The sequence below is a fragment of the Miscanthus floridulus genome, chromosome 16 (genome assembly GCF_019320115.1).
Source record: "Miscanthus floridulus cultivar M001 chromosome 16, ASM1932011v1, whole genome shotgun sequence".
NCBI classification, from domain to species: domain Eukaryota; kingdom Viridiplantae; phylum Streptophyta; class Magnoliopsida; order Poales; family Poaceae; genus Miscanthus; species Miscanthus floridulus.
This window is the reverse complement of record NC_089595.1, coordinates 11,236,304-11,257,353: the sequence shown is the minus strand read 5'-3', so window position 1 is coordinate 11,257,353 and position 21,050 is coordinate 11,236,304. Positions and strand designations below refer to the sequence as shown.

Genomic DNA, 21,050 nt, shown 5'->3' with positions numbered 1-21,050 from the left:
TAGTCCCCTTCTCCTATCCCTGCCCTTGTGGGTCCGGCTGCCGTTTATCGGCTGGCTGATGTCAGGCTGCTTGGGTTAGGGCCATCCAGATCAGATCAACATCCATAACGCAATACCTGAATAATAGGAGGTCTACTTTCAGGCAATGAACTAACTTAACATGGCATAGAGATGTGTTAAATAAAGACTTCCTAAAAGTAACATGATATTTTATTTCCAATACATGCATAAATATTGATATTTATGTGATGGTCTCATTTTATCATCCCTAATTAGCATATAGAAAAAACCCTGATCTTGAGCCTCCTTTGGTAAGAGTTTATAAACTGCTCTTCTAATTTGTTATTCTAGACTGCTATATATCATGCAGATTTGTGTTTGTAAATAAATCTTATATTAAGTTTACGAATATAGAATTTGAAAGAGTTCATCATTACTGTTTTTCAGCTTCTAGGCTTGAAAATTTTGTTTCCAACAAAGATCAATCATATGCAGACCCAACTAAAGAGTAAGTGCTTACGGTTTTCTGTGTAATGATCTTTCATGTGCTACTCATGCCTATTTTACATGTACCTTTCTGCAGTCACCATAATAGTGACTTTATTTTTTTATTGCCGACGTTGCATCAAGTGCTAATGCTACTGTTGCTGAACTGGCTGCAACTTTACAAGCTGACCTTTATCAGCTCCAGGCACATGCATTATTTGCTTGCCGATTGGGCTGGGCTGTGAATGTCATGGATGCAAACTCTGTTCTTAATGACAAAGGTGCACCTGCGTTTCCTAGTACTATTCTTAGTAGTGATGAAGAAGATTCAGATGCGAGTATCAACTCAGAGAAATCTGGGCAACAATTGATTAGCATGGATTCTGATGGACCCTGGAAAATTTCTGGAACTGCTCATGTGGGCTTTGTTGTTGATGCCAATGTTACGTAATACTTGATGATGGACTCACTATCACCAGGTTAGATATCATAATGCAGAGTATTGGATTTTGCCCTGTATTCTACATGGTCAAAGATGCTTAGTTTTGTTATGCTACTCCCATTTCCGGGGGGAAAATGTCACAACTGATTTTACTGTTCAAACTTTGGCTACCAATTTTGCAAGAAATATGCATATAAATGATTGTAGATTAATCTACAATCGTTTATACTACTTTAACGGCCAATCTAAGAATAGTGTTTTTGTTCATGTAATACTTTGAAAGTTACTATTAACCAAACTTTGTAATGTGAAGTCAACAGCGACGTTTAGGGCAAAAAGGATTTTCTGCAACACTGAAATCTAGCAGACACAATTTTCGCTTGAACAGTAGTAACACAAATGGCATTTGCAACATGTAGCCAAAAAGCTTCGATGGATACTGTAATTAGGACCTTTCACCAACATCCTGCAGGGTGAAAATATCATGCTGTCACACTCTCTGAGGCTGGAAAACTGGGTGCTTCTTGCATTGCAGAGCTATGTAGTGATCTGGCTTAGCTTAGAGGGAAAGAAATTTGAGGGTGTGCTAGAGTTTGCAAGTCATGCATTCAGTCTGCGATGCTTCTTGGAGTGTTTACAGTCTGGTGGAGTTTCTGATAATGCTGGTGAAGCAAAAACTCCAAGAAGCTCTGGTCATGGTATTGACAATGCTGTTGACCATTTGGCCAAGGTAAACGTTGAGGGTATTTCTGACAATAACCATAATGAACTTTCCGAGCATGACCACTGTGCAGGTGATTTAGATAATAGTGATGGCCTGATGGGAATATACTATCACCAGCTGTGGCTATATCGGAAAGTGCAGAAAGCATGGTAAAAAATGACGAGAATGATTTTACCATGCAGCTAGATGTTTCACTGAATCTCGAGTTTTGAAGAACAAAAGGAAGTACAAAGTTGATATTCTTCATGTGAGAGCTTAGCCTCACTTGCCCTGGCTACATTGGAATGGCTGTTCCTTCAGAACTATGACATTATTGTGTCGATTGTTCCTCTTCCTTCGTCAGTTCTTCAAGGTCCAATTCATTTTGGACCACCCTCGTATTCCACCATGACACCTTGGATGAAGCTAGTACTGTACACAGCATGACATTGTGGGCCAGTATCTGCTGTATTCATGAAAGGGCTATGTTTTAGACTGCTGCCTGAACCATTAGCTGGTTGTGAGAAGGCACTGATATGGTCTTGGGATGGCTCTGTGGTGGGTGGATTAGGGGGAAAGTTTGAAGGGAACTTAGTTAAGGCCTGAAGGGCAACTTATTGTTACACTGCTTGAATTCGATACTTAAACAATAACGCATGAGGAAACCTTGTCACTGGATATCCCTTTACCCCCCAAAAAATGATGATCAGTCAATTGAATCTGTGTTGACTCAAACTAATTTGCCAAAGGAACAGATCATAGATTTGACTCCTGTATTGAAAGACCTATCTAGTAAACTTGAGATGAGTACACTTGGCTACCTCCGTCTACTAAGACTTCACAGGATAGATGAACCAGATAAGTTTGACCCAGAAAATGTAAGCTACCAGTGGGTTCCTCTGAGCTTGGAGTTCGGGATTCCCATATTGAGTCCAAAGTTGTGCCAGAAGATTTGTGAAAGGGTGGTTGCATCCCATGCTTCAGAAAGATGATCTCTATGAGCATTGAGCATTGTGATGTGATGCAAAAGGTAAGAAGACAGCTGAGAGAACATTGCGGTGAATCTCAAGCAACTGGTGCAATAGCCAAGTTATTTAACAAGCATGGAAGCTGAAGGGACTCGACATGTGTCTTAATCAGTAGTATTAGTGGCAGATAAATTCTGATTTTATCTGTATGTTTTAAGGTTTCATGCAATAAATTCTGATTTGATTATTATTCAGTGGTGACATGTTCTAAATTCCTTAAGGTCGTATGCACTTGGTCCTGACCACTGAGCATAGTGAGGCTACCCGCAACCACCAGACCTAGCTATGAAGATCAATCATCCGTACATGATGTAAAACCAGATCCAGAGGAAACAGACAGTACATTACGTCAAATGTATTTTTGATTCTTAGCCAGAAGAACTGGCTTTGCATCTTGTATTTTTTATTCCAACCTCTGCAAGCATGGTCTTCGCCAATAATTACTCTACTGTTTTTACTTGTGTGTGAAATTATTACTCTACTGTTTTCACTTGTGTGTGAGATCTCTTCTGCGTGCCCCTTCTTCAAAGATTGCTTGTCTCATTCAGTTTGGAGGCTTAGGAAAAGGCCGTAGACTATTTTTTTGGCCGTGCAAAAATTCTGTAGTAGCTTTGGTATCCCAGGTTCGTGGGAGCAGACAAAGTATTGTTAGTTCCGGCTGTTTTTTTTTTATTTCAAATTCAAAAATGGAATGGAATACATTTTTACCGTGAAGAAGCATGCACATATACCTGTACTGTACGGTAGAATTGCAAGAATCTTAAAGCAGCGTGTGTATATAATAACGTGCAATGGTCGTATCCAGGAAGAAAATGCGAACTTGCCGTGCAAAATTTTTTCCACACGTCCAACCATAGGGATACCAACAGATTCTACTGGGCAACAAAAATTATTAACAGTCACAAAGACTGAAGAGTACTTAAGTCACACCAGAGCAATTCGAACTTGCCGTGCAAAAAGATTCTACTGGCAACAAAAGTTATTAACAGGTTCTCTCAAAGACAAAAATTATTAGCAGTCACAAAGACTGAAGAGTACTTGAGTCACACCAGAGCAGCTTGGTCTGGGGACGTAGAGACTGAACACTCACAAGTCACAAACACTGAAGAGTACTTAACTCACATCTTAGAGCAACTTGAGCTTGGTCTTGGGGACGTAGCTACAGACTGAATACTCAAACACTGAAGAGTACTTAACTCACATCTAGAGTAGGTTGAGACTGATCTGGGGACGTAAAAGGATAGAAACAGCAGGTAGGAGCTGGGCATAAGCGTCGTATCCCGCGAGAATCCATCGGCTCCCCCAAGCACGCGCTTGCTGATCTTCTTCCATATCTTGAACAAACGCTCATACCCATCATCAACTTGTGTAGGGATCCTATCCACGACACGGGGTGAGTACATGAACATCCGATACAGGCAAGCCCTCCACCTTGGAAAGCGCCATGTCTCCGGCAGAACTACGATAGCTCTGAAGAGCGCCGCATCCACCTCATCATTATTACCTTGAGCCTTGCACTCATGGTAGCGACTCAGCACATGGTAGATACTGTGTCAGTTTTACTCAAGAGTGCATTTGCCAATTACGAGAAGATCGTGGACTCTATTGATTGGCAGAGCCATGAGGTAAAATTTGTATTTGACCCAAATTATAACGAAAAAGGAGTTTCCTCTTACCTAAAAAATCTAATTCTGCAGTACTATTTTCACTTTATTTATCTCCAAGAAACAATGATACAGGTGTGTGAAGATATTACTAGCAGTATTTACCACAAGCAGGATGTTGGATTTACTAGGAGTATTTAACACAAGCAGGATGGGACAACAGAAGGGGAGGTAGAGTATCAGATTTTGATCTAGCGACACACATCCGCGAACAACAGGTTTGTTGTGAAAGGGGTAGAATAGGAATTTATTACTTTAATCAACCATAGCCAATCACCATAATCCAGAGACGCAAACATGATTGTTATCCATCATCCTGATTATAATAATCCCATGCATAATCCATATTATAATAATCTAGTTGTCATCCAAACATACCCATAGAGGAGAAGCTAGTGAGGAGAAGAGAGACTAGGATTTGGGTGCAAGCTAATATGGGTAGAAGTGAGTCCAGTTGCCTTCATACCATTGGGCACTTATGTAGGTGATGGTCATTTACAAAAGGCCCCTTGGTGGGTTTAAATTTTACATGGCACTACTCTATGAACTATTTGGGCCTCTTCTTAGGAAGGCCTGACCCATATACCTAATGGGCTCCCCCAACAGTGTCCTCTTAGCTACTAGGTTATGACCGGTACTACTTGACCTAGTAAATGCTAATACTAAAAGAGGCACAAATACAACTTGAACCCTGGTCATGAGGATCGCCCTTTGCATAAGACATCACAAAATGGGGGGAATGCCTCAAAAAGTGGAGTGCTACAAGTAACATGAGAATTGTAGATTAATTTGAGTCGAAGGAAAAAGTCTAATTTACCTCCCACAACTATTGCGGTCGTCCGATTTTGCTCCCTAAACTACAAAACCAGTTTTTTTAACCCCCTCAACTTTTAAAACTATTCGTGGACGTGGGTGGGAATGGTGGGATGCGTGGACGCCGGGGCCCCCGGAGCTTCCACCGACGACGACCCGCGAGGCGCTCGTGCAGAGGAGGCGTTTTTAACATAAAAGGTTGCCCCTTTCTTTCACGAGGTGGGGAGCGGGAGCTCGTCAGACTCCGGCCCGGCGGCGAGGGTGGGTCGCCGGCTCGCCGCATGGGGGGGTTCGAAGAAGCAAGCGGGGAAGAGAGTTTACGTAGGAGATGGGGTTGACACAGCCGTGCGGCGACGGACATCAAGAATCCTTCTTTGCAAATACGAGAGACGAGGGTGGGAATGGTGGGATGCGTGGACGCCGGGGCCGCCGGAGCTTCCACCGGCACCCGTGCAGAGGAGGCGTTTTAACATAAAAGGTTGCCCCTTTCTTTCACGAGGTGGGGAGCGGGAGCTCATCGGACTCCGGCCCGGCGGCGAGGGTGGGTCGCCGGCTCGCCGAACTGGGGTTTTCAAGAAGCAAGCCGGGAAGAGAGTTTACGTCGGAGATGGGGTTGACACAGCCGTGCGGCGACGGACATCATGAATCCTTCTTTGCAAATACGAGAGATGAGGGTGGGAATGGTGGGATGCGTGGACGCCGGGGCCGCCGGAGCTTCCACCGGCGACGACCCGCGAGGCGCTCATGCAGAGGAGGCGTTTTTAACATAAAAGGTTGCTCCTTTCTTTCACGAGGTGGGGAGCGGGAGCTCGTCGGACTCCGGCCCGGCGGCGAGGGTGGGTCGCCGGCTCGCCGCACTGGGGTTTTCAAGAAGCAAGCGGATGGTCTGTACCCGGTATCTGTGCGGACATCCATTCAAGTTGCAACCTTCGGTATTGGCTGAGTTCGCCTGGCAGCGCGCGGTGGCTCGCTGCCATCCCGGTTAATTGGCTCGGCTCCTCTTTAGCTCCAATACGCGAGCCCGGGCCCGGCCCAACTTCCGCCGTCGCCGCCGCTACCCTAAGTATATACTGATCCAATCTTTTTCTAGCTTATTTTGTTTCCAGCGTTCCTACTTCTATAGTAATTTTTCTTATTTTAATCTCTGTGTACAGGAGATACAAAGCAGGCTAAAGAAATAGAGATGAAACTGCTGATCCAAACCAATTAATCGTAAGTCATCAATTTGACTCATTATTCCTTTTTCCTATTTTATTTGCTAATAGGAAATTGTTATGAACAATTTCATATCTATGCACAGGACCCTTACGCGGCAGTGGTGGTACTAGTGCTATGTCAAACTTTACCAATGATTCAACCATGCCTTCCCCGCTGTTCAAAGATGGATATGCTTCTGAAGCTTACATATAAGGAGGATTTACAGATCTTTTACTCGTAGTTCAAAAAGATGACCAATGCCCTCGTTCGATGAAAATATGTAATTCTTGTGTCTTGATTAAGATGCCACTTTGCAGTTTGCACTATAAAAAGTTGTCCACTGCTATCAGACTCTTTTTTTAGTACAGATGATATTGTGAATTTTTAGAACGAAGGTCCTAAATTTACCTACTAGTCCTCTCCTGCCAGCTGTGATGCCTGGACTATATGACAGAAATTTGAAAAATGGGATATCTGGACTTCTAAAGGGACATACACTTTTCAGAATGTGCATATTACATCTTGAAGTATTACGGCTCAAAATCAAAATGACATACGTATTTCATATCAATGTGCATATTACATCTATGGATGGCAATGGGCACATTTTTCGCGGGTACATGGTATGGAAACCCGCACCCGCACCCGTGCCCGTTACCCGTGATGGGCACAAAAGTGTGCCCGCACCCGCTACCCGCGGGCATAGCATACCCGCGGGCACACCCGCTAGCCCGCCAATATCAATTTTTAGAAAAGAATAAATATTTTTTAACTAGCAAAAATGCACACGAGTTCTATAAATTTAATTAATTAGTATGAACCATATGTTGATAGTTGAGATTTTCAAAGACAATTAGCTAGATTTGATTCTATACACACCGAGGACACAACACGTCAACACCCACATGTCAGGGCTCTGGAGCGGGTTCGTGGGTCTAGCGGGCACGGGTACGAGTTTTTTGTGCCCGTCAGATTTTACCCATCGGGTTCAATTACAAACCCTCGCCCACACCCGCGGGTACAACTCCACACCCATACCCTCTTCTTAGCGGGTTTGTGCCCGTGGGCACGTGGGTAATCTGTGCCCGTTGCCATCCTTAATTACATCTTGAAGTATATGTACCACTAACTCTTGCAAAGCAAGCTCAAAGGCAAATAAAAAAAGCTGCACAGTTTGTTTTTCCAAACGAAAATACTTGGATCCGAGCGTCCGACCCGCTTCTTCTTCTGGACGGACATGGCTGCGCTCCTCCACTCGCTCCCCTCGCTTTATCCTCATCCGCTCGCGCTCCTCCACTCGTTCGAGTCATCCTCATCCACTTGCCCCACGGGAGCGCTGCCCGCTCCATACGGAGACACTCGCCGCCGCTCCCTCTTGAGCTGCTCCCGTCGTCTCCCCGCGCCGAGACGTGCGCCCCCCGCCTGAGCCTCGCGCCCCCGCTCGCGGTAGCAATGAGCGGCTCGCCGACGCACCCCTCCCAAGCTGCTCGCGCGGCGCTGCCCCCACCCGAACCGCTCCTTCCCCGACGACCCAGTGTCCTCCGTGGCGGCTCCTTCCCGCACCCCGGTTCCCTCCTCCCCACCCCGGCGCCGCCCCTCCCCGACACCGGTGTCCTCTCACACAGGGAGCTCCTGACGCCCTCAGATCTGGCGGCCATGGCGCTCCCCGTGCAGGCTCTCTCTCTCCCCTCCTATATGTTGCAATTGTATCTTCCAGTTGTTTCATACTCTTTAGAGGTATGTAGCAGTTAAATCGTAAGGATGTTGCACAAGTAGATCTGGGGGATGTTTTTGCCTTTTGTTGCATTTGTTTCAAAGGTTTGTTGCAAGCATTGTTTCAAAATGTTTCACTTGTTTTCCAGACGATGTTGCAATCGTTCTTATCTGGCATGTTTCATATGATTCGCACAAATGTGGCAATAATACTTCCGAAATGTTTCAGTTGCTTCAATCTCATGTTGTAGTAGTTGTTCCATGTTATTGCAAGTGTTTTTATTTCGAGTGTTGTTTCATATGCTTCATCCTAGTGTTGCAATAATATGTTCCAAAACGTTTCAGCTCCTTCAACCTATTGTTTGCAGCAGTTTGTTCAGTGTTGTTGCAATAATATGTTCATGGTGTTTCAGCTGCTTTAGCCTAACGTTGCAGCTGTTGTTCCTCGTTGTTGCAATAATATGGTCATGGTCTTTTAGCTGCTTCAGCCTAATGTTGCAGTAGCTATTTCCGTGTTGTTGCACATGTTTTTATTCCTGCTTTCTATGTTGTTCAGCCGGGGAGGGGTGAGCTGGGACGGACGGGGGCACGTGGTTCGCCGGGGCCTAGCGGTCGGAGGTGCTGGGGCCGGCGGACGCGGGGGTGCTGTGGCCATGGGGGCACTGGGCATGCAGCATGCTCATCACGGGTGTGGGGTGGACGCGACAGGTGCGGGATGCAGGTGCTGGTAGCATGCTATGGCCAGTGAGCGCTCGAGCGCTAGGAACGGGAGCGCTGGGACAGGCGTGCGGTGCGAAACGAGTGCGCTAGGGGAGTGTGGAACGGTGCGGACGGGCGTGCGGTGCGGAACGGGAGCGCTAGGACGGTGCGGAACAGAACCGTCCGATGGATCCGTATCCATCGGACGTCCGGGCGCTAGCGCCTCTGTTTTCCAAAGCAGCTTCACATCCATACATTGTACAATAATCAGACTAGTCACACTTCATGTTTCTTCCTTGCAATCTTATGGTAGACAGTCCTCTCTCTTCCTTCACTCCCTTTAGAAACCTGCAGGGAAGCCTAAAATCAGAGATATAGTTCGCTATTCACATCCTGCCTGCAATGTCCTTGTCATCCCAGTACCAAACAAAATATAATCCACAAATTTGGTCCAATAGGCTCACCTTTCCTGGCCAAGCTTGCGGCATCGATCCTCTCCTCCCGGCTGACCTCGCGTCGGACGCAACCTCCTCCATCAAGAGCTCCCCCACCCCACCTCCGTGAGGCCGAGCTCCTCCGGCTTGCTGCCAGGAGGCCATGTGGCGACCCGACGGCTCCTCCATCGTGGGGTCTTGGAAGTGCAGGAGCGGGAGGCGTTGCTAAGGGCGGCGCGGGAAGGTGTGGACGGAGCTGGGAGGTGCTGGTGTGTGGTACAGAGCAATGGCAAAGCTAGAGCAAAGTAGAGGGGGTGCGTTTCTCTCATAGGTGTGAAAATTTGATCTAAAACCATGGTGAAAATTTGTTCCTAATAGTGGGTTTTCAAATTTCTGTGGGTGCATGGGCACCCACAAGCTACAACGTAGCTTCGCCCCTAGCGCAGAGGAGGTCGTCGGCGGATCGGAGGACTTGGGCGCGGAGAGAAGGTTGGAGGGCTTCGGGAGTTAGGGTGGATTAGCCGGCTCGGCCGAGCCAACTAGCCAGGTTAGAGCGTAATACGACCTCGATTGCAATTACGTCGTCATCTGTGTGGGCGTCCGCACGGTGCTGCATACGCACCATCTCTACCCAATTTTTGGGAGAAGAGGCCATGGAAAAGCGGGCCGCACCTGCTGCGAGTGTCCTTTTGCGATTTTTTTATTTTAAACCTTTTTAACATTTTTTTTAAAAAAAACACAGTTTTTTTTTCGAATCTAACTTGTTTGGCCGCGCCTAAATTCCTGGCGTGGTCAAATTGCATCAACTCGCTAACATGGCTGGCTTGCCACGCCATCGACGCTGGCGCAGCGCTACCGTGCCAACCTGCCTGACGCAGCAGCGACGACTTACAGAGCCGCTTGCGGCTCCCTCCCTCCCTCTCTCTCTTCCTCATTTCTCTCTTCCTCCCCTACTTAGTTGGGCGCTCCGGTGGCCGCACTGGCGCCACTGGCCTCCTCCCGGCCAGATCTGCCTCCGGAGCTAGTTGGTGGTCGCCCCCAAGCTTTGTCCCGCCCTAGGACAAGGCAAATCCCCTCTCATTTCCTGTTTTGTTGGTGGATTGAGGAGTTGGTTTGGTAGCTAGAGTTTCAAGCAAAATCTTTCTTTGGGAAGAAATGCAAAGTAATTTAGGTGATCGAATAATATAGGTGGATCGAATACGTTAGGAAGGTTGGGTTTAGTGGTTGCCCTCGAGTTGTATGTTCACATGTTCTTGCATTTGCTCTATGTTTAGGTTAGTCAAAAACTAAGTTAGTTGTTTAATGATGTAGTAAAGAGGAAATGTTTATTATATGTTTTTGGCTATAATTCCACTAGCTGTCCATATTATTTTTTTTGTTTCGTGTAGATGCGTAGGCACAAGTGGCAAAAGAGGGGTCGTCTCAAAGAGCTGTAGATGGACATGTCAGGTAAAGATGCACCTGTCCCTCTAGAATTACCCGTGCCTATGTGTGACTGTGGCAAACCAACTGGGGTGGATCAATCTAGGCATGAGGATACTGTTGCACGGGCCTACTATTGCTGCAACGATTACCGTGTAAGCGAGCTTGTTGTTATGTTGTTAATTTGCTCTTATTGTGTATTGTAATATTGGGAGCTATTGGGGGTGTTATTTTCAACCGTAGGATTGGGAGGCGTGTTATTTCTTCCGGTGGATCGATGGTCCTGACTAGGTTGGACGCACGTGCGAGCCATGTTGGTCGACGTTGCCCATGTGGCCATGTGGGTTGCTAGCCAACTATGGCCTTTGTGCCTTCAGAGCTGGGCGTGGGACTTCTGTTGTGGACACTTGGTTGACCATGATCTAGTTAGTCACGTTTACGTTGACTTTATAATTGTCTTTTATATCATTTTGCTTGCAACACTAATTTTATAATTTGTTTGTGCAGGGCACTTGAAAATGTGAGTGGGAGGAGTACTAGGGCCAAGAAGAGGTTGGGAGACGGTTACAACATCTATATCCTCTTGTTTATTTTTTTTTTTCATAAGGAATCGCAAGAAGTAGGCACGTGAGAGTGCTAAGATCATATGCAAAAGCAGAAAGCGTCATCCTAGATTTCAAGTGGATAGGAGAGCAGAGATATAGAAGAAGATTGACGCTCGGGAGGACGCAATGAAGAGAATGTATGATCTTGTTGGAGACCTTCCTAGGATGGAAGGTGAGAGTTTCTAAGTAATGAATTTTAGATTGTTGTTGTCTTGCATGCAGGTCTAGTGACCACGCCACACAAGATAGGCTAGGGAAAAGGAAGGTGCATGAAGAAGCAGAGGGAGGTGGTCGTCGCAGCTCATTGAGGCCGTTGATGTTCCTTTGGTGCCCGCTGAGAATAATGCAGAGGCCGTTCGGGGTGATCCACAATGTGTGCCATTGCCTTGGGTGCTCGCCGTGAATCCAGTGCCCTTTTTCTGATGATTTATATATATACTCACTCAGGCAGCTGATCAGAGTACTTGAAAAGTAAGGCTATGCTTGGCGACTTTGACGATGAGTAGGTAGTCTCAAGCAGCTGATCGAGTTTGCAGCCACTGAATTGGACGCAGCCAAACAGTTCAACCAAAAGTGCGTCAAACTAGCTCCGGCCGGCCGCTTGGCTCATCCCGTGGCGTTGCGGGTGGAGGAAAGGAGATGAGGAAAAAAAAATGAACAGCAGAGATAGAGATAGGGGTGGAGGAAAGGAGATGAGGAAACTGTTAGTGCTATGAAATCTCGAGCGCAGAAGATAACAAATGCTAAGCTCTCTGTTTTCCCTTTTTCTGAACTCTTGTACCTGTAACGCTTTCTTCTCTTTTCATTGATTCTTCAGTAGGGACCTCGGTCAAAAAACATAAGGCTGTCCTCTCCAAGAGATGGTGCGGTAAAGATCTGTAAAAGTAAAAAAAAAAAAAGTCACTGTGGACGTGCCGTGCCCCTTTCGATGGTCGATGGAGCCATAGTTCGCACTCACAGGCACAAGGCACGGCACACACACGGCACAAGGCACGGCAGGCATCGTCAGTACTCCGTCCGTACAACACTAGTTGATGATCCGAGAAATACAATGTACAGTAGTATGTTTTCTTTTGTGTCATGTAGCAGTTGTGCAGTTTCAGCTGGTCCTGAGTTATAAGGGCTTCTCCAGTCATTGACGTGGTGCCCTAAGATGTTTGTGAAATTTTCGACAAATTGGTAAGATAGAGATATTTGCCGTAGACAAAAGTAAAACGACTTACAATTTGCAAAAGGATATTAAATCACCTTGAAATTTATTTTAGCATTCCTTGGTGCAAAGTTGTTCATTGATCATCAGATCTACTAATAAACACTCCAACGTACTGCCTGATCCTGCAGAGTGCCCTGAAACTGCTTGGCCATTTTGAGCCACGTACGCAAGCCATCATAGAAAACACCTGGCGTAGTGAACGAAGCCACCGATATGATGCATGCAGAGGCCACGCGCCCACTTGTCGATTCTCCAGCTAGATCAAGGCAAGCAGCGAAGCTCGAGAATAGATGGAGCAAAACCAGCTGGTTCAAGGCTTTCAAGCAATTTGGTTGGTTCGATCACAAAGCGGCTGGTGCATGCGGTGGCAATTCCCACGTCCCTAAATCCACGACAAACTCCTTCGCCGCCATCCATTGCTCAGCTTCTCTATGGTAATTAATACAGTACTTACTGTAAGTACAAAAGTGTCGGATGTACCCCGTACATGGACCTGAGTATGGATACAGACGGGCCGGTAAATTTAATCGCCCAAGACTGACAGAATTTAAAGTTGCTATTTCTTTTATTAATTTGCTAGATTTAATAGTTTAGCATGTAGATTACAATATGTAGTGATGTTCTTATGTTGCAATGGATATAGGTACGTAGTTAGTCGCGTCGTCTAAAGTAAAAAATTCGAGCTATGGAGATAACACGGACGAAATAACAAAACTTCATTTCGGGTCCCTGATCGAGCTTACAAAACCACCTTGACTCGAATCATATCCACTATGGTTTTAGATGATGTGGCAGCGGTTTTGACCGGGTCAACACATAGCATGTCAAATACACACACGAGGAAAGGAAATAAAAAAAATAATTATCTGGACTGGGCCCACATGTACGTACGAATGTCATCCTCTCTGTCTCTGCTCTGTCCCAAAACACAGGCGAAGCCAAGGCCGCGTGCGTCCCCGCGGCCACCACGTGCAGCCCAGCCATAGGGCACCACGCCGACATCACCGACAAGAACAACCTGCTCCCGTGCACACATAGGTTTTTAATGGTTGCAATAGGATTTTTCATGGTAAAAAAACATTTTGTAGTTGCAGTGGGCGAAACATGTTTTACCTCTTGCAGTTAGGTTGTTGCCTTCTTTTTCATTTTAAAGTTTGGACCAAACATTAGCATGTTGATTGAGGCCCTTGTTCTGTTCTTTTTATTGTTGATGAAAATTTAGTTTCATTTTCTTGGTTTTGGTGGTTGTTTAGCTAGAATTGAAGAAATGTTGATATGCAATAATTCATGGGCTTAAATTGCACGTTTTTTTTTTGTCTCACCAAGCCACTATATATGAATATAATGATCAATCAACAGAAAATTAGTAGGCTCGTGCAATCTGCATACTGGCATATGAACTCAATGCTTCACCCAATTTGGTAAAGTAACTGGCATATATATTTTTTTTCTGGTGTTGTTATGAATTGAACATTCAGCCACCAAGTAACTAGTTGCTAAATTTGTTGATAAAAGTTTGCCCTTTGTAATAGTGGTTTCTGCAACAAAAATAGTCAAATGATTTTCATTTGAAATATGGTAATGAACAAACTACCAATAGTTAGTAATCTCAGTTTTTTTCCTCTCGATCGGGCCATTCACCCGTTTTTCATTAAGAGGATGTAAGCTGCTAATTAACAATTCTTCTTTATATTCTCTTTCTCAGGTTGGTGTTGTTGAGATGAAGGTTGTTGTGGGGGAGAACTGGTGGAATAGTTGTGTTTGCAGAAAGTTTTGGTCATTCTGTTTTTAAAGATTCACTTCAACACATCTTTCAGTTTATCTTCAAGTAAATATTCTCTATGGTAATTAATAACATGTCTTAGCACATCAGTAATTTGAGTGTTCTGATTGAAGTATAATCCAATATATTTGCAGTGGTATATTTGAGATTACTGCTCAATGGACATCAAAATCCAAGGAATTATTGCTGTCATGTACTTCCCTGGAGAAGGTATAGCTTAGGTCAGTTACAGATTGTCAATTGTTTTTGGAATAACATTATACATCTGATCTTTTTGTGTGCAGAGTAGTTCTCTATCCTCAGATTCAGTTATAGGTCAGGGAAACACTAACGCATGGAAGATGTGGTCTTGACAGGAAAGCATCACTCTGTTTAGTATTTGATATTGCAGAGAAGGATGGGCCATGTTCGGTTGGTCAATCAGCAAGTAATCAGTTCTACATCCAATTCTTAACCTAGTAGGGAATCTGTTTGCCACCCTCCTGAATCCGCCACTGCTCGTGAAAAATGTTGCCAGCTTGCTGTAGTTATTATTATTTCTGTTTTGGAGCCTTAGTATACTTATAGTATAATCTTTCATGTTTCCTTCAGGCTTGATTGAGCATTGACTAGTTTATGCTCGGAGACTTTTTCTTGAAAACATGTTCAGAGACTATCACAAAGAAACACCCTCATCTTTCAGCTCATCCCCTCAGTTTATGTTTAATTTGAGATGGTCTTAGTTTGTTTAGCTAAAGCTTATTCCCTCGTTTATTGAGCAGTTCTGATGAATAGATCATGTGGAATCACAATTAGTGCACGGATTATTTTACTTCCTATGCAGTTTTTTAACAACAGTCAAGATGAAACTGCATATTTCACAATGATGTTAAACAGAGAGAATGTATCAAATGCAGTTGTGATGATCCGGCCATCACTCTTGCAATCGGGTCCAGAGCCAGTTCTGTTGGATGTAACTGCAATTGCAGCTGATAGGATCCTTTTGTTGGATCCTTATTTTATTCTTGTCATATTCCATGGGATTACAATTGCAGAGTGGTGAAAGGCTGGTTACCAAGATCAAGAAGGCCATGAGGTAATATATTAGTCAACCAAAACCTAATATATATTAGAATTGGTCTGTGTTGAGCTCCATGTAGCTTTTATTCTATGCATGTGTACTTATGGCTACAAATAACCGTATCCAACCAACTAATTCACCAATTTTTGGTATTACACGTTTAGACCTATCATCCTCTACTCCCCATCCAATAGGAACACAAACCATAGGTAATTTACAATACAAACAAGCGGTAATGATTCTACATCAAATAATGGTTCAACAAATGATTTTTGACTTAGGTACAAATTCACCAGCTACTTTCTTCACACCATCTGCTGATTTACCTGTTAGTAAGCCGCTACGCCCTCTCATAACCAGAAACTCAACTAAATAAGTGTCTATGGTGAAAGCCACTTTTGTGTAAACAGGAGTTCGATCGGGTCACCAACCTCCAAATTCCATTTACCTTCGTCTAGAGTCACCGCCATCTAAATCTCTGTCAGGAAACTTTCATAGGGGAGTTTCTCATCAAAACAGAACCCAGCCTTGATGACTAGAAGTATGAAGGAAACTAACTAATTTAGTAGTAATTTGTTTTATATTTGTGAAAATCATGGTAACATTTATTGCTTATTAGAGGAGAAAGGATACAAAAGACTAGCCAAACAAGGCCCTACCTTGTGATGCTGGCCGTCATGTCGTTCAACGGCGGCGCGGCGTGCTCCTGGCCGCCGTGGCCGGCCACGCGCTCGGCTTCCTCTCCTCACCCGGAGGCCTGGACATGGGGCCGGCGCCGCCCGTGGGCGCGACCTCATGCAGCTAGTCTCAATCACCACAGGTGCTTCACTCTCTTCTCGGCAGCAAGGCGCGCGTATACTCCACGTACCCTCTCTTACTGCCATGGCCTCTATTTCTTCATTGCCGCCAACATGCTCCACCGCTCATTGAATTGAAGGCGCCGTCCATGTTCACCTTATGTCATCCCTCCTCTAGTGGCAGTGGCATGGGGGGCGTTTCTTCCTTCCTCGGCTCCCTCCTCCATGCAACGCTTGCCCCGTCCTCATTGGATCTTTGTGGAGCTTCATGCCTCCAAGCCTACCACCACCCCCGTCTTGGCACCTCAGAGTGCACTGTCACCCCGGCCCGTCGTCCACCCTCCCCACGACCAGGTCTGCCAGGCGTTCACCAGTCACCCTCCGACTCTCCGCTGGTTTGAAGCGGCGGCCTCCATTCTAGCACCACGGTGACGACATCATCTCCCTCATGCGCGTGTCAGGACAGATCTTTAGAAGACATCCAAATTTCGTCCAACAACTCAGCATGGTGTATATGATTGGTAATGGGCTGGTTAGAGAAAAGGACCAAGACAGAACATCAGGTTCGAGAGCCCACCTAAGACTGCCTGATATGAATTTTCAGCATTATGTATGTCTGTGTATACATACACCATGGATGTCTCTGAAGTTACCTGCTGCTATGATTAGTAGCAGTTAGATTTCATGAGCTCTGTTTCCCCTGTTCTGATAGAGGTCCAGCGTAATGCTAAGGCTAGTGTCCTACTAGAATTTGTGCATGTTCTAATTCATACACATTAGGAAGCTCTTCTGGCCCATCTTAATATTGCTGCCATGGTTTCTCAATTAAGAACAATTCCTTGCTTTAGATGAAGCTCTTGGAAGTGCAAATTTTTTGGCCATGATTGCAAACAATTGAGGTTTGTACGGCTTGCTCCCTTAGTTATGGAACGTAGAGAGGTTTTTGCATGTACATATGCATTATCGATAATTAATCTAATTCTATTCTATATTGAATATAATTGAAGTTTTTTCTTGCTATACATGACAATATTTGTAACTAGGCTTGTTTTGTTGCAAACATTTGAGGTCTTTCAGCACAAGCGGATCAATGCAAATTAGGCACCGGAAAGAATTAAAGAAATACACTCTAACCTTCGTGAATTTTATTTGTGTATCTTGTACTGCAGGGTTTTCCAATAAGCAGCTGCCACAATGCCTTTGTACTTGGCAGATGTACTGACTTAACGTCAAGTCTGTGCTATGCCTACTAATCAATGTTAGCAGCATCCAAGTCTGTGCTACGCCTAATACTCAATGTTAGCAGCATCCCACGTGTTTGGTGCTCAATAGAAGCTATTGAAGGGGACATATAATCTTTTATTAAATGCTAACTAGTAATAACCTATAAGAGAGGTTTTTACATGTCATTATTTGTGACAAAGAAAACTAATTGTTGGATCCCATATCATTTAAGTTTTTCATCGCATATTGTATTATTTGTGCTCAGTTTCCTTTATTTTTGGTGTTCTCGAATGTTATTTTTATTATCATGGCAATTTTAACTTATGTGCTTAGAGCAATTCCAAGAGACTATGTAAAAATATATTCCAAAAACTAGAATTCAGCTATTCTCTAAAATAAATAGCATTCCAAAAAAAAAAACTAGTGTGAAAACAAGTCTTGTAAAATTAGCCCTCTCTTCATATTTAAAAGTGCCACGTCATCAACTTTCGGCTCCGATCGTTGCCTCCACCGCTAGACAACTGGTTCTACGACTTATCATTTCTATCACTGATGGTCTTTGAAGATTGCTTCGCTGATTTGATTTTGTTGTGTGAATTTTCTCTGTTTTTGCCCCTTCTGCTCTTGCTTGCTTCGTCAGTGCCTGGGCTCTTCTCGTGCCTACCATTCTGCGCGCGGGAAATCAGGAATGGACGATGGAGAGGTCGAGATACAGATGCTGTTCGAGACATTTTTTTCCCTCCTCAGATGCTAAATCGGATTATGCTGAGGGATTTAGAAAGCCTGTTGGAGCTGCGGTAGTATTTGTCATCAGGCTTGTGGTGATACCGTTTCAGTTTTTGTGCACACATGGTCTAATTTGTAGTTTAGACCCTTAAACAGAAACGTCGTACCAGAACCATTGTATAACGTTTAAACGATGTATAAATAAAAGCTTAAAGAGACTTTAGGTGAACAGTGTATGTTCCAGGGCATTTTTTTTTAGGGCAAATGTTCCACGATAATAATCTATTAACTAGTTGGCTTGATATCACAAGCATAGACATGTCAACATAACTAGATAGTGGTTCCACATAACAAGGGAAACACAACAATTTGGGAGCACTATTACTTCTCTACCCCAGCAGGGTACTGCACAACTTATTGGTAGACGTAGCATCAGTTAATCAGATCAGATATGGCCACACCGAAGCATGCACATCTATGTAACTGCAAACTTAAGAGGGGTCCATTATTGACCAAGCAACCTTCACGCGCATCATAGTGACACCAACTGTGATTACAGCTTCTTCTCTGCCTTTCATCCTTGGTGGAAATCCAATTCTGCGTACAGATTCACCATCACCAGTCTTTGCAACAATTACCAGCATATCCTTTACAAAGACAGACACAACAGGTCGCTTAAGTTGGATAACTCCATGACTATCACCAGGCACTTTGCTATCATAAAGCACAATGCTTTTCTTGATGCTGGAGGTGTGGGCAGTGATTTTTCCATCAAAATGTCCCTCTAGAACTTCAACTGCAATAGTTGCCTCCACTGCAATAGGTGCAACTGCATACATCACATCCACAGTACTGAGCCTTGTTGAAAGAGAATTGCTTTGAAGCTCACATTTCTTCAATGATCGGTGAACTGTGCCTTTGATAAACAACACTCCTTTGCTGAGTTCTCTGTCCTGCCCATGACGACCCTTTATCTTCAGATCAATCTCAACATACATAGCGTCTAATAATGCAAGTCCTCGTTTTGGGCCAGTCAAGATCAAAGGAGTATCCTGCAAAAGGGTTTACATGATAGGTCAGTGACATATTATTCCAAATACAATGTGTTGTGCAAAAAGTGGATGAAATTTAAGCCACACAGCACACTGAAGATGTTCCTCTTCTAGATGAGGCAGCTGGCACTGGTCCAGCAGATATGGATCATCTAGTTTTACCATTTACAACCATGCAAATATAGAATGCTAGCCCAACAGAGTCTACAAACAAGCACTAAAAACAAGCATGGCAAGTTTTCTAAACACCTTTATTTTATTACGATTGCGATTATGGTGCGGCCAGCTAATGTTTGCATGAAATAAATTAGTGGCATCCAAAATTTTAACTTCCATCACCATGGATTCAAACAGCAGATGACGATGGGAATTACGTATACTTATTGAAGACATCTGGCAGATACATTCTCAACCCATAGAAATCAATTTGAATGTCAGTATATAGATTTTAGCCTTATGATCTTGGTACAAAATATAGGGTGTAATATTTATTGAAACAAAAAGTAAGTAATGCATTGTTTGTTTGTTGGGAAGAGAAGGAGCTGTACCTTAGAGTTAATGAGTTGGCATCGGTCTCTGGGGCGGCGGTAGAGATAAACACACTTCTTGTCAATGCAGTCCCGGGCAATAACAGTGCCATACACTCGGATCGGGTAGCCGACATCCGAAGAGGCTATCTTGACAGATAAGATGTTTACTCCCCCGCAAAGCATGTGTGGCTTGTTCATTTCGAATGCACCATCATCAGTAAATCTCATCGGACCATGGGGCGCTGTACCACAGGAAAACCACAAAGTAAACAAGGTAGCTTGAATTCATGCTTACAATAAATAATAGTTCTAGCAAAACTAGATGAAAGTGCAAACACAATCATATAATATAATCAAGCAAAAAAAAAAAAAAAAAGAGAAGAGAAAGGAGAAAAGAGAAGCTCTAGCAGCAGTAGTAACATTGCCGGAAGAATCGTGGGCGACTTACATTCCTCGTCGAGGTCGAAACTTGCGAGGTTGACGAAGCAGAGCCGGTTGTAGTAGATGCCCTTCTGCTTGGGGTCGAAGTCGAGGATGCGAGCCTCCGCTTCCCGCCGCCGACCTTCGGGGTCCCCCGCCTCCTGGAGACGACGCGCCTTCTCCAACGCTTCCTTCCTGAGCCTCTCCGCCTCCGCCGCCCGGTCGGCCTCGGTCATGCCGGAGAAATCCGGAGTCCTCATCTCAGAGGCGAGCCGGACGTACTCCCGCCCCAAGCGCAGCAGCTCCTCGTTGGCCTCGCCTCGCTTCACCGTCTCGTCCCATGCTTGCTCACGGAGCCGCGCCGACTCCGCCGCTCGGTCGGCCTCGCTCAGGCCTGATAGATCAGGATACTCCACCGCAGAAGGACTCCCGTCCCGACGAGGATAGACGACCTTGTTCAGGTCCGCGATCTGCTGGCTCAACGCGTCCAAGCGCTTCTCCATCGCCAGCGACTCTGCCCACGTAGGCGCCTTCGGCTCCAAACCCGACCCCGCCTCCGCCTCTACTTCCGCCATGATGAACACGCCGCCGACAAGGAAGGATTGGGGGATTTTTTTTTTCAGAATCAGAAGCAGGAAAAGAAAGAAAAGAGCCGATCTAGGGTTTGCGAATCGGGTCAGCCCACAGCTAAATTTCTATGCAAATTGACCAGCCCACTGGCCCAGGATGTCCGGTGGGAGGGAATCGGACACCTCGACAAAGCACGCTCCGTCATCAACATATATCCTCTTCTAGTCCTTTCTATATTGCAATTGCAAGCAATGGAATAAAAAGTAATACCATCATAATTTAAATTTGAATGTATAATTTTTTTGACAGTATGTATACTGTACCATAAAAAATAATATTTTAAATGTTGTATTTAGAACGTTTTGTTTGTAATCATCACTATTATTGTATGATAAGTGTTCATAAAGCATGAGCAATTAGAACATAATTTAAGTTTTTATATGTAAAATCGAAACAACCTACTTCATAC

The 21,050-nt window shown here is 44.6% G+C and overlaps 1 protein-coding gene and 1 pseudogene across 1 annotated transcript; one reads left to right on the top strand and one right to left on the bottom strand.

The window, feature by feature from the left end:
* The first annotated feature begins 604 nt into the window (after nucleotides 1-604).
* LOC136514488 (uncharacterized) lies at nucleotides 605-3,032 on the top strand (annotated as a pseudogene).
* A 15,201-nt stretch (nucleotides 3,033-18,233) lies between these two features.
* On the bottom strand, nucleotides 18,234-20,749 carry LOC136513019 (uncharacterized). Its single transcript, XM_066507019.1, has 3 exons — nucleotides 20,040-20,749; nucleotides 19,610-19,833; nucleotides 18,234-19,061 (listed from the first exon to the last, which is right to left on the bottom strand). Exons 1-3 carry the CDS (start codon nucleotides 20,584-20,586, stop codon nucleotides 18,501-18,503), a joined length of 1,332 nt encoding a protein of 443 aa, XP_066363116.1. The 5' UTR covers nucleotides 20,587-20,749; the 3' UTR covers nucleotides 18,234-18,500.
* Nucleotides 20,750-21,050: the final 301 nt, after the last annotated feature.